The following is a 12762-nucleotide window of genomic DNA, read 5'->3' as shown; positions in this document are numbered from 1 at the left end:
TCCAGGCCTCTAACTGCATAAGCGCTGAAAGGATCTCATTTACTGAGCATTCTGTCTCCCTTGAAGATGAGATTTCAGGGAGCTTATGCCTCTATTTGAAAAAGCATCCTAGTTTACTTGACATTTCTAATAACGCTGCATTATTCCCTGTAAGAAATTGGACTCAGAAAACATTTCTAAATCAGGCATTTGGAATGGACTTGGGTATTCCAATTCGGCCAAAGGGGATTGGGAAGACAGGTGTTTTGAAAGCCACAGGCATTGTACAGATGTAGAGAGGAGTTTATTTACAATAGACTCCCCAGCTCTCATTCTCTTCAAGTGCCTTCGTTGTTCTGATAGGGCAGGAGCTTTTTTTTCCATTGTTGACAAAAAACAGGAAGAAAATGTGCAGTTTTATGAATTTCCCTGACCACTGAGGTGATATCACTAGTAAGAAGGAAACTGGGGCCCAGTTTAGTATCTGTAGATGCCTGAAGGAAGATAACAGTTGAGCAGATCTTTAATGAAATTCTGATTTTCCTTTGACTGCAGCAGAAACCAGCTTAATTTTCTCTTTGTAGTTGGCCATGATTTGTAAACCCCATCACATACCCACAGCAGCCCTTTTGTCCACCCTGAACACGCTCCCCTGATCCCGCACCCCACATAATGTAATGCACTTTGCACAGAGTCCCTCATCTCCATGATTATTACCCTAGTGTTGGGTTAATTCTGGCACAAATGCTAAGATGTTACAGAATTTTGGCTTAAACTAGAGCCAAAGGGTTAAGCTCTCTCCTGGGCTTGGATGATGTTGGAAGCATAAGAGAGAACAAAGGTGATTTTTTTTTTTCTTCTCAAAAATGATTTTGCAAATCTTTTTCAGAGCTGATAGACACACACCTTAGCTGGATACAAAACATATTATGAAACAGAATGACTGTGATCTTTGATCCGAGAAATCAAAGTTAAAGGTAATCGATATCTTCTGCTTCTCCTTTTGTTTTCCAGCTGTGTGTTTCCTTAACTTGAATTTTTTTTTTTTTAAGTATAAGAAAACTTGACAGGCTGAAGGCCCTCTCTTCTCATTCTCCTGCTCTTAAGGGCTAGACCCCTCCACTCCTGAAGTGGACACTCCTGGGGACCTCCCTGAGAATCTCAGGGTTGGGCGGGAGAAGGGGGGGATGAGGCCCCGTTAACTTGCATGCGCCCCGATTCCAGGGCTGGCCTGCATGGAAAAATGCAGCAACGTCTTTGGAGCCTGCTCCTTTTTGGTTTTGCACACTTTGTTGTGGGTGTCCAGTTAAATGAGGCTCTCCATCCGTGGCGGGTGTTCGGCACTGGGGAACAGCAGAGTGAGCAGGGAGGTCAGAAAACCTACCTAAGAAGCCACTGAGGAAGCCCCGCCCTGTGCTTAGGTCATTTCCAATCCTGATTCCCTCCACTCAAGGTTTCAGCTCCTCCCGGGGGGGCTTCCTTGTTGTGGCTTTTGAAGTCGCATGATTCTGCTACTTGGTTTCTGGATTTGAAATCAGCCCCTTGAACTGAGTTTCCCAGGGTGCTCGGCTAAGCCCCTCACCCAGCAGATCCACCTCGCCGGGCCTCCACAGAAGAGCCTGGCTGCTAAGAAGACCTTATCGTGCAGGTTTCAGGAGGCCCTGGGGTGTGAAGTCCAGATGAGACATTGAGGAAGGTTGCATTACCTCTCTGTGCCTCAGCTTCTTAGATGCTGTTGCTGTTATTTAATCTTCTCCATATTCTAATTGGAATAAACCAGCACACACAGTGCCCAGCCCATCTTAGAGCTTCTATTAGCACACCCAGGGGAGCTGACGCTTCAGAAGCATGATTGCCAGAGGATGGGGCCTGCTGAGATGAACCCCTACTTCCCTATGGCAGAAGGAAGCCCTGTGGGGAGGAGAGCACATTCTCCAGCCATCTGCCACTCTCCCTCCTCAGGACTTTGCATCCGAGGAATCAGGATAAAAATGCAAGTAAAATATCAGTGCTGAGGTTGTAAGCCCCTCAGGGAACTTGTCAAAGGGCGGTGCCTTTTTAATGTGTGTCTTGGGCTCAGGGACTTTGGCAAGCCAGTGGCTCAGGCCTGTGGCTGACTCTGACCAGCATGGCCTGGGAGGGGATTTACTGCTGCTGCATCACTCTTCAGACCCCACCCACAGCTTTGGGCTACAGTCCTATTGAGGGTTTTATGTTCTTTTCACTGAGCCTCACTCAAGTATGGCCAGGTTTCCCTGGAGAAGATGAACACTGGGAAGTTTCTTAGTAAGCGCAAAGCAGAGGTCTGGGAGAGCTCCGTTTCAAGTAACAGGCCTTTTCAGTTAGAAGTCAGAGGGGAAGGGCTGGGCATGGTGGCTCATGCCTGTAATCCCAGCATTTTGGGAGGCCGAGGCGAGGTCAGGAGTTCGAGACCAGCCTGGCCAACATGGTGAAACCCCGTCACTACTAAAAATACAAAAATTAGCCGGGCATGGTGGCAGGTTCCTGTAATCCCAGCTATGCTATGCAGGAGAATCGCTTGAAACTGGAGGCAGAGATGAGCCGAGATGGCGCCACTGCACTCCAGCCTGGGTGATGGAGACTCAAAAAAAAAAAAAAAAAAAAAAAAAAAAAAAAGAATCAGAGGGGAGGGCTCAAGACCAGCAGGCCCGGTTGCTTAGGAAACTTACCTCTTGGCCTTCAGAGTCGCTTCCCCTGATAACAGTTAGGACCAAAGGCAGACGGTCCCAGAGAGGACTTCATGTGCTTTCAGGTTCATGCATCCTGACCCAAGCATGCAGGGGTCGTGGGAGTGAATTCAGCAAGGCACTGCAAGGCAGAGGAAACAGTCAGTAGTGACTAGGGGGTGGTGCCTTGGGCCCCCTCTTGGCTCTCAGATTCTTTGATTTGGCCTGGAGAAAGCAGCCCTCTCGATTCCCATCCAAGCTTGAGGAGTGTCTTTCTGGCCATGGCTTTTGTGGCTGGGCCCAGGCTCTCGTGGGCACTCACGCAGTCTCACCAGATTTTAGAAAACATGCTTGAGGTTTGAGCGAGAAGCAGGACCCAGCCTATCCGCTCCTTCCTGTTGCTGCTTTCTCAGGGGATTCAGTTCCAAAGTCAGCAGTCAAAGGGAAAGGGCCTAGAGTAAAATTCACCCTTGAAAGTCCTTTAAATTGCACCTGAAGTATTAATACATGTGTGTTGTTTTCCCCATGTAATCCTGAGTAGCCATCCTGCTGCAAACTGAAGTCTGGGAACCTCTGAGCTCTGATAAAGGAAGGAGGAGAAAGTACATGCAGGTGTCTGGGCCTTTTAGCAAAACAGAAAATTCCTAGGACAGAATGGGATACTAACAGAAGTCAGTTTTAGCTTTTAGAAATCCAGTAAGAGGCACTGGCTTCCCCAGATTGCCACCCTCAAAAAGTAGGCAAAAAGAACACCCTGCTTTTTCTTCTTTGACATTGTCAGCTCCTAGTATATATATGCTAAACTACAGCTCTCGGGTCAATCCTGGCCCCAAGCCTGTTTTGGCAAATGAAGTTTTATTGGAACACATCTGTGCCCATTTGCTTACTGTCTACGGCAGCTTTTATGCTACACTGGCAGTGCTTAGTAAGTGAGAAGGAGCCCACAAAGCTGAAAATATTATCTGGCCCTTTCCAGGAGAAGTTTGTTGACCTCTGATATACCATCTTTTTGTGTCTGTAGCCATATCCTTCTTACTGAGTTGAAACACCTCTTTATATATAAATGACTTTGTCATGTATACTGAAAATGTTACACCATGTTTTGTGCGTAATTTTTGTATACTTAAGATCGGTTCACTTTTTCCTTTCCAGTTTCAGGCTTAGTAGTCACCCTGAGATCATTCTCCATCAGTCTTTTAGGGCACCTCTAAGGATGATCACAGGCCAAGAGCACCATGGCAGACTCACAACTGCTGGCCTCAATTCTGTTCTGAGAAAGGGACACTTTCTCCAGCAGAGCACTTGCCTTCGTCACACGGCCTCTCTTTGCTGGCTAAGCAGAGTCTGCTATAGCCGTCCCCTGACTTCACGCAAATGACACAGAGGATTCTGGGATCCCCAAAAGAAAGAGGATCAATACTGTACAAGTTAATCAAATGGGCCCTGAGTTCAAATCCCAATCCCCCGTCACCTGCTAGGGAGAGTATTGGTCTGCCTGTCTCTATTTCCCCATCTATAAAATGGGGATGATGATGTTACTAGGAGCAGTGTGAGAATTAAATAATAGTCCCTGGCACTGTATAGGGCCTGGCACACAGCTCTCAGGAAATGTGAATGGCTGGTATTCTTTCATAGAGAGAAAGACTCCAAACAAGTAACAGATCAGCAACCCATTTGTCAATCGAATAAAAAAGGAAAATCAGCTTCCTTAAACCAAGGGACCTAGACTGATGGTGCAGGGTCCTTGGGGTGGACTAATGCAGGCATTAAGCACCTGCTGTGTGCATGGTGCCATGCATGAGTGGGGCTACTTGAAAATTCAGTACTTGCTTTTGGAGGGAGTGAGGGCACCATGGCAGGAATGTGGGGCAGCTTCCAGGAAGGGGCAGAGCACTGCACATGGCCCCATTTGGGAACAGGTAGGAGGAGAGGTACAGTTGCTGGCCTAGGGTAGATTATTGGAGGAATAAAATGTTGATGGCAATAATACAGGAGAGTGGTTCAGCACCCAAACCTCAGAGGCTGACTTGGGGAGGACAATCTTTGCTGTGACCTGAAGTTTCCCAATCCCTTTCTAAGCTTCTGTGTTCTGTTCATAAATAAATGTTATTGAGTACTTCCCATGCATCAAGGCATCGTCTAAGGGATATGAGGGGAAGGAGAGCATCAGCACAGCAGGGGATAGTGAGGAGACAGGAGTGCAACTGGGCTGGGGGTGGCCACCAAGTGGAGCTTTGCCAGGGAGACTGTTTGAGCCTTAGGTGACATGAGCGAGAAGGAAAAGCGTTAGACTAGGGAAAGCATGATGCTACTCAGAGGAGCAGCGTGAGGAAGGTGAGACGAGGAGGAACAGTGCTGAGTGGGGGCTAGACATAGGGAAAGCATGATGCTACTCACAGGAGCAGCGGGAGGAAGGTGAGACGAGGAGGAACAGTGCTGAGTGGGGGATAGACAGAGACCAGGAGAAATGGCATGGTGAAAGGGTACTGGGGTTCCCCGGTACCCTGGAACTCGAGTCTGCAAATGTGGGACCTCCCTGTGGACCCTGCATGAAGTGGTTGAGCAGAGACCCCCCTCTCAGAACTTAAAGCCCAATGTGGCTCTACTCTGTCACCACCACCTAGCAGGCATTTCTGTTCTAGAACTTTCTCCTTGTTGGCAGTCAGGGGAACAAGTGCCGAGATTTCAGAAAGAGGAGGTTCCTACCCAGAGAGGTTTGGGCAGGAGTTGAACTCAGGGCCACTTCAGCACCCCCAGTAGCAAGAAGGTCTAAGTGCATAGGGTCACTGAATTTTCCAGATGCAACTCTTCACTTCTATCTGAAAGTAACTCCCAGAAAGCAGGACCGTTTCCATCCAAGGAGAGGGAAACATGCTTCTGCCTGTTTGAAAGGTTTCCCTACTTCCTATCCCCTGCCCCAGCCCTGTGTTCTGAGAAGGGAAACAGCCCTTCGAGAGGGCCTTGGTGCCAGCGTCTCTGCCTTCCAGCTAATTTTAGAAAGCTGAGGCTGTGGAAAGTTTTCATTAAGGATCCACTCCTCTCACTTCCTAGGTTGAGAAAACAGGAAGCCCTTTGGAATCTGGGCTTTGAAAAGCTTCACATGAAGCTGCCCCGACCCCACCTGCCCCGGGCATTTGGCTTTCGCTGCATAAGTCCTACACAGCACGGTCAGCTCATCACCCCTGCAGGGAGCACTGAAGGTCTGGGCTGACAGTCCTTATTCAGCTTCTGGTTTAGGGCCCCTGGGAGTCAGCTGTTACTCAGTACACAGTAGATGCCCAACTAGTGCTGGTTAGCTAAATATATGAATTCGTCCTCTACATTCCTATTAATGAATCCATTTCCACATGTTGGAAAAGTTATACATAATGTATATATTTCTAATACATATATACTGGTCTACAAACCAATACTGGCTGAACACTGGGCACTGTGATCTTTACTTGCATTATCTCATCCAAGCACCTCAGCAACCTGGGAGGTAATATTTTTAGATGCAATTTACAGATGAGGAAACTGAGGCACAGAGTGGTTATGTCACCAAGGCAAGGTTCACCAAGCAAGTGGCAGAGGTGGAATTCTAACCCTGGCTGGCTCTAGAACCTGACCTCTCATGTACGTGCTTGTGGCACGCCTGACGTTCTGGCACAAAACAAAGTCAATGGTTGCAAAGCACAGAATTCAGAGTCCAACATGAAGCGTGGGGATTTTACTAACCATCATAACCACCAGCTATTGAACACCAGGCACTGTGCTGGGCGCTATTACCTATGTGAATGCTTAGCATCCTCACAACAGCCTGAAAAGGTATGTGCTATGATTCCCACTTTACAGATGAGAAAACTGAGGCATGGAGAGGTAACGTCATACAGTCAGAGAAGGAGCTGAGAATCAAACCCGGTTCATTCAGCTCTTTGCGTTCCCCGACTCTCACTGTTATGGAGGTTGCAGACCATCTGGGCAGGGGTTTTCCAGGGAAAAGCACCCTGAACCTAGGAGGGCCCAGCTTTGACCATGGAGAAACTTCGGGCAACTCTGAACATTTAACCCTCACTGCCAATGTAACTTAAGGCTTAGGTGAGAAAAGGAAGTATGAGGAGGTGTGGGAAGAATTCAGTGTCAGAACCAGGAAACGGGAAATGAACCTGCCTTTGATGGGACTCCCAAAGGGGTCTACATCCTCATCCCTTCCACCCCATCACTAGTCAGTATGGTCCACCTGCAAAACTGAAGGCGTAGGCATACCTTAGGGAGCATGCCTCACGCATGGGCTGTCACCAATAGCACCTTCTTCTTTCCAAGAATGTTTTAGGGAACCTTTTTGCAGGATCCACTATCCTAAGATCTCACTGCCCTAATTCTAGTAATTAGTACCTTACCCAGTGGCCAAAGTGGGAGAAGGTAGCTTGCTTCTTGATGCCAGTGACTGTTACTGCTCTTGGTTCCCTGCTAGGAACTTCACACATACTTCTGGGGAGGGAGGTGATCAAACTTTCCCAAGCTGGCACATGATCCTTCACCTGGTTGTGCTGAAATGGAAACTATGTTTATGTTGATGGCTAGTCAGTCTTTGGGGGGCCCTCACTTGCTCTCTTTGTAAGGGTTCCTCTTTTGAGAAGCGTAAGTTTTATGGATCAAGAAAGAACCATGTTTTATCAGACCTAATCATGTAATAGGCATTTTCTAGATGTGGAAATAGTGGAAGTAGTTTGGTACACAATAGAAAGCCTCAAGCACGACATCAAATGCAGAAGAGGAGAAAGTTACTTCAAACATGCCCTATGGCTCAAATCCATTTTTGCCACAAAGATTTCCATTTCTGCCACAAAGATTTGAAAAAGTTACCATTTGAGCAATTTTCACTAACAGATCTTTAGCACAAAATATTGCCTGAAGAAAATATGATATAGGAAAGCATTCCTTATATTAAAAATTGTCAAATATACCATCACAAGGGACAATAAAAAAAGTATTTAAAAAAAAAATAGAGATGGGCAGAGTGGTTCATGCCTGTAATCCCAACATTTTGGGAGGCTCAGGTGAGAGGATCGCCTGAGCTCAGGAGTTTGAGACCAGCCTGGGCAACAGAGTGAGACCCTGTCCCTACTAAAAATTTAAAAATGTAGCCAGGTGTGGTGGCGTGCACCTGTAGTCCCAGCTACTCGGGAGGCTGCGGCTGCTAGGAGCCATGATCATGCCATTGCACTCCAGCCTGGGTGACAGAGCAAGACCTTGTCTCAAAAATCAATAGCCCGCTAGAGGTTCTAGAAAGTGAACCTGATGCGTGTTTTCGGTGCCCTCTCACTCGCCCCATTCTCTCTCTCTCCCCCCTCCTCTTTTCTTTTGTAGTTAATGAAATTATCAGGAAGGAGTTTTCAGGACCTCCTGCCAGAAATCAGACGTAAAAGAAGCCATTATAGCAAGACACCTTCTGTATCTGACCCCTCGGAGCCCTCCACAGCCCCTCACCTTCTGTCTCCTTTCATGTTCATCTCCCAGCCCGGAGTCCACACGCGGATCAATGCATGGGCACTAAGCAGACTCTCACTTAAGGAGCTCGCCACCTCCCTCTAAACACCAGAGAGAACTCTTCTTTTCGGTTTATGTTTTAAATCCCAGAGAGCATCCTGGTTGATCTTAATGGTGTTCCATCCAAATATTAAGCGCCTGCTGACCAAAAGCACATTCTGCACGAGACAGGACACTGGAACTCGCCTGAGAACAGAGTGACTGGAGCTTGGGGGGATGGGTGGGGGACAGAAGATGTGGGCGCTGTGATTAAACCCCAGCCCTTGCGTTCGTTTTTCCAGGTCGCAGATACAGCTCCTGTACCTTTTGAAGGAAAGGAGTTCTCAGAGCAACCAAAGGAACGTGACCCAAGCGCCCAGCTTACAGGCTGAAGAAACCCAAAACCCTCGATAGAGACAGAAACTGAACTGTCAGTCCTTAGAGCTCGCCCAGTCCATGCCACAACTGGGCCACAGCTAAAGCTTTATTTTTGAATTCTCATTCCAAAACCAAACTGTCTTGCCCAGACAAGATCACCTGTTAAGACTTCTTGGCGTTAAGTTATGACATGTATACGCGTTTGTTATTATTTTTTTTCTGCTTTAAAAGGCTGGCCAGGGCACCTAGCACTGGAGCTGTCTTGGCGAGCTGTTCTTTAACCCCTGCAGCACGCAGTCCTGCTAACACAATTTCCATAGACTTGGGGGGCTGACCCAGGCTGCAGAGAGCAAGCACCTGTCTGCTGCAGCTGTACAACCTGGATGCTTTGCAAGGTTCCGGCTTGCTTTCTTCCTAGCAGCCAGAGTGCTTTTCCGTAACGCAGTGAAGAATCTCAAGCATGTGCATTTAATTGAGGAATAGCAGAAGGGCTAAAGCAACCAAGAAAAGAAGTGCGGGTATTTTTGTTAAGGAAAACAACCCAAGTGCTTCTGGAGGTGGGTTTCTACCAAGATAGAGGAAAAGGGCTGAATTCCCTCTAACCTAAATTCAAAGTGGGACAGTCAAGCTCAGGATGTGCTTCCCAGCTTCACTGGTTAATTTGACCTGAACCTATTTAAAGATCTCTTCTGCCCCTGAAGACCTATCCGCACTAGAATTCTAACATGAAGAAATCTACTCGAATGCATCCTTTACTTTGAATGAGCTCTGTTCAGACCAGTTGCATGTTATATGTGATTTCCTTCCTCCCAACTGTTTCCACTGAGCGCACCCACAGTCTCCCCTAGTCTTCCTCTGTGGGTGTGATTTTTGTGATTTTTACAAACAAAACCCTTGAAGTTCTTGGCAGATGTGTTTCTGTTTGTTTGCATGTACTGCAGATACCCCAGGACAAGCGGGGGATTCATTTTTCAGCCATTCAGTTGTTTCCTCAATAATCCGCAACAAAGTGAAAATATTCTTAGCACTCAGACTGTACTTAGAGTGTTTCCTCAGTCCAGTCTGTACAGTCTGTAGGCAGAAGGCCTCAGAAGAAAGTCATGGCCACTCAGTACCCACTGTGGGCTTTGTAAGTCCTGGCTGTCCCGTCAAGGTTACCCAGAGGTAAAAGCTGCCTGGGAGTGGGGCCAGGTGTGTTTGGCACTCCAGATAGAAGACAAAATGCTCAAATTCGGGCCTGTGCACTTGTATGCAACCTGTCGGTCAATACCTAGCATTTATTTTTCCCTAACAATGAACGACCTTTCCCTCACCCACCCTGAGCTCAAAGAGTTTAGCAAAATTCTCTTTTAAATAAACAGAATGCCAGTAAGAGGTTGACCCCTACCATAGAACTTCTGGGATGCTAAATACTTCCTCACGAACAAAATAAGTTCCTTATACTAGCAACTTCCTCACAAACAAAATAAGTTCCTTATACTAGCAGCTTCACCTAAAGAATTTTCTCTCCAGCAATATTGACTTCACTGGGGAAAAGCCAGGAGTGTGTGGTGAGTGATTTGTTCTCACTTGACCTGGCTAGGACTGGCTAGGAGCCATTTTTTGTACATGAGGGAATTTGGGCTTTCCTCAGTTATCTGAATGTTTTACCCAAGTGCCTTCCTGCTATTGTAGCAAAGTAGCTCAGCTTCCTTGTCCACAGGGTGAAAAAGGACTAATGCATTTTCCATCAGTTTTCTAACTATGTTAGCAAAAAGGGCCTCCTGGTAGCTCAACCTCCTGTACGCATGTGTGTGTGTAATACACACACAAACCCCTCTGTTTTTCTAAGACATCTTAGCTGGATATTATAGGAAGCACTTTCATAAACAACTGTAACAAATCGCAAAGGAAAGAGAAACAAAAGCATTAGATTTGAGACATAAACAGGCAAGAGAAAGTGTATTAGGAACTGACAGCTATCAAGGAAGTTTTGTCAGTTACAAATGCTAGGAGGAAATTTTGCCAGGAAGGATGGCTCATGAAATATTTCCAGTATGGGAAGAGGCAATAAGATCCTCTAAGAGAATGAGAAAGTAGGGGTATCTAAATGGTAAAGATGGGTGTGTTGCACGTGTGTTAGAAGGATCTCAGTTAAGTGAAGGTTTGCACTGCTACATCTAAGTTAATGTAAATATGTAGCACTCTGACAGGTCTACCATGTTGCTGAATGTAGTATATTTCCAAAGTTTGCAAGTCTTCCTGTATTGTACAAAAATGCTGCTGCTTGATAATATGTATAGCAATCCAGATTAGTATGTTATTAAATTTTATTTTCTTACCTGTATTTTTATGCTTTTTACCTGTCCTCAAAATATTACACCCCTGTTGGAATTAGATTTATATTTATAAATGGTCAGAAATCTTTTTAAGTGTCTCTTTTTACACATAGGTTGATTTTTTTTTTTCTTAAGAGAAATGATGTATTCTTGAAACATTTGTTACTCATTCCAGGAAACAAAAACCCATATAATAAAACCCCCACTCAGAGCCTGTTAGTCACCTCTCTAGAAGATGGCATCTCAGGAGAAGGCATGGCTTCGTGGAAGAAGGAACCACCTTTTTCTTGCTCAAGAATTATGCTGACTTCAGCCCTGAGCCTGGATCTGGTCACTGAGAATCATCGAGTGTCGTCTAGATCCTCCCCCCAAAATAAGTAATCTAGTAGGTGATTTTGATTTTAAAAAATTGACACCAAAACCCTGCCTGCATTATAATGGAATTCGAAAAGAATTCATGTTCACAGAACCCAACGTTCAGGCTAATATTTACAGAGGGGACCAAATCTAAATCCTGGTAGATAACTCCTGTATGCTTTATCCAAAGGACATCCACAGTTTTCCAGCATAGCCATAACCAAGGATGAATTGATTCCTTCAAAGAACTGGGAGGCACAGATATTGCATTTTTTGTTTACATCCAGTAGCCAAGACGCCTCAGTGAGCCAGTCTTGGGCAGAGGCTGTCACATTTAGGCAGATTGGAAGTTGGCATGTTCTAATTCTCACTCTGGACTACAGTGAGGCTGAATTTATCATGTCAAAAAAAAAAAAAAAAAAAAGACCTTTCCACGTGCTTTCTATTGCTCAGAATTGAAAGAATGTTTTCATTTCAAGTTTACAAGAGGCATGGATGGAGTTGTGACGTTCTTGACAAGCTGGGCTAACCTTTCCCGAACTTGTTTCCCAGAGGCAAGGTGCTCGGTGACCCAGCGCATCTTAACCTTTGGTCTCCTAGGCTCGAGGCTAGGGCATTACGTTTCATGGAACCAAAACAGCCAATTGCATAGCAAGTATTTTCCTGCATTCCAATTAAATGCTTAAGAAAAAGCAGCATCCTATAAAATTGTGATCATAAACATCCATTTCCCTCAGCTTTTGTGAGTGCCTTGACTTACAGCCAACATCACTGTTTAACTCAGTCTGTTTAAAAACAAACTTTTCTGGTGGGTGATAACAGAGAGTTGCTCCCTGAGCCATCAGGGTCCTGGCAGCTGGAAGTGAAAGGGTTATTAACATTCTACTTTTATGCAGCTGTTGGCTGACTAGAATAAACTCCCTGCTGAGTTCAACCTTTGAGTGGAATGGATGCAAATGATGTTGTTTCCATTAGAGCAGGTGCTCACAGCATTCTGATTGGCCTGAGCAGACCGAGGCTATGGCTGTTGGGACAAGCTTAGCATCCTGGACATCTTGTCAAAGAACCTCACTCGCCCCCATGGCCTCTACAGCCCTCAGAGGAGAGAAAACCAGGACAATCCTCCAACAAACAAACAGAGGTCTCTCCAACATGGTGGTGCTGGCAGGCTTAGGTTTAGAAAATCCTGACTGTTAAAGGCGTTTGAATACATCACATTCCTATGCAAATGTTTTTAATCTCCAGTTTAATGTAGTTTATTTTTCCTATATGTAAAGTATTTTTATATGGCTTGTATCATGATAGTTTAGCAATAAAACAATTGGAAGCAACAGCTACTTTGGTGTATCTTTCTTTTCCAGAGAGGCTACTCAAATATCCCCTTTACATTTCGGGCTCCCTCAGCAAGGAACATTTTGTGTGTGCACATAAGTGTGTGCGTTTACTCCTCGTCTCAGCCCTAGGAAGTAGTCTCAGCCCTAGGAGGTAGGTACAGTCCCACTCTGCTTGTGACTCAGGCTCAGAAGCCACTTGTC

At 45.8% G+C, this 12762-nt stretch overlaps 1 protein-coding gene across 7 annotated transcripts in view; it reads left to right on the top strand.

Moving 5' to 3' along the window:
- NFATC2 (nuclear factor of activated T cells 2) overlaps positions 1-10878 on the top strand; it is a 175140-nt gene extending 164262 nt beyond the window's left edge. For 4 of the 7 annotated variants that reach the window (XM_054467755.2, XM_063659604.1, XM_054467752.1 and 1 more), the window contains exon 10: positions 8016-10878. In XM_054467755.2, coding sequence (XP_054323730.1) covers positions 8016-8071 — 56 coding nt within the window. In that variant the 3' untranslated portion in view covers positions 8072-10878. Of the gene's footprint in view, positions 1-868; positions 957-8015 lie in introns of all 7 variants that reach the window. The other 3 variants (XM_063659602.1, XM_054467754.2, XM_063659603.1) reach the window with 3 other exon arrangements.
- Positions 10879-12762: the final 1884 nt, after the last annotated feature.

The sequence above is a fragment of the Pongo pygmaeus genome, chromosome 21, assembly GCF_028885625.2.
Source record: "Pongo pygmaeus isolate AG05252 chromosome 21, NHGRI_mPonPyg2-v2.0_pri, whole genome shotgun sequence".
In the NCBI taxonomy this organism is placed as follows: Eukaryota; Metazoa; Chordata; class Mammalia; order Primates; family Hominidae; genus Pongo; species Pongo pygmaeus.
This window is presented reverse-complemented; position numbering and strand designations above follow the sequence as displayed.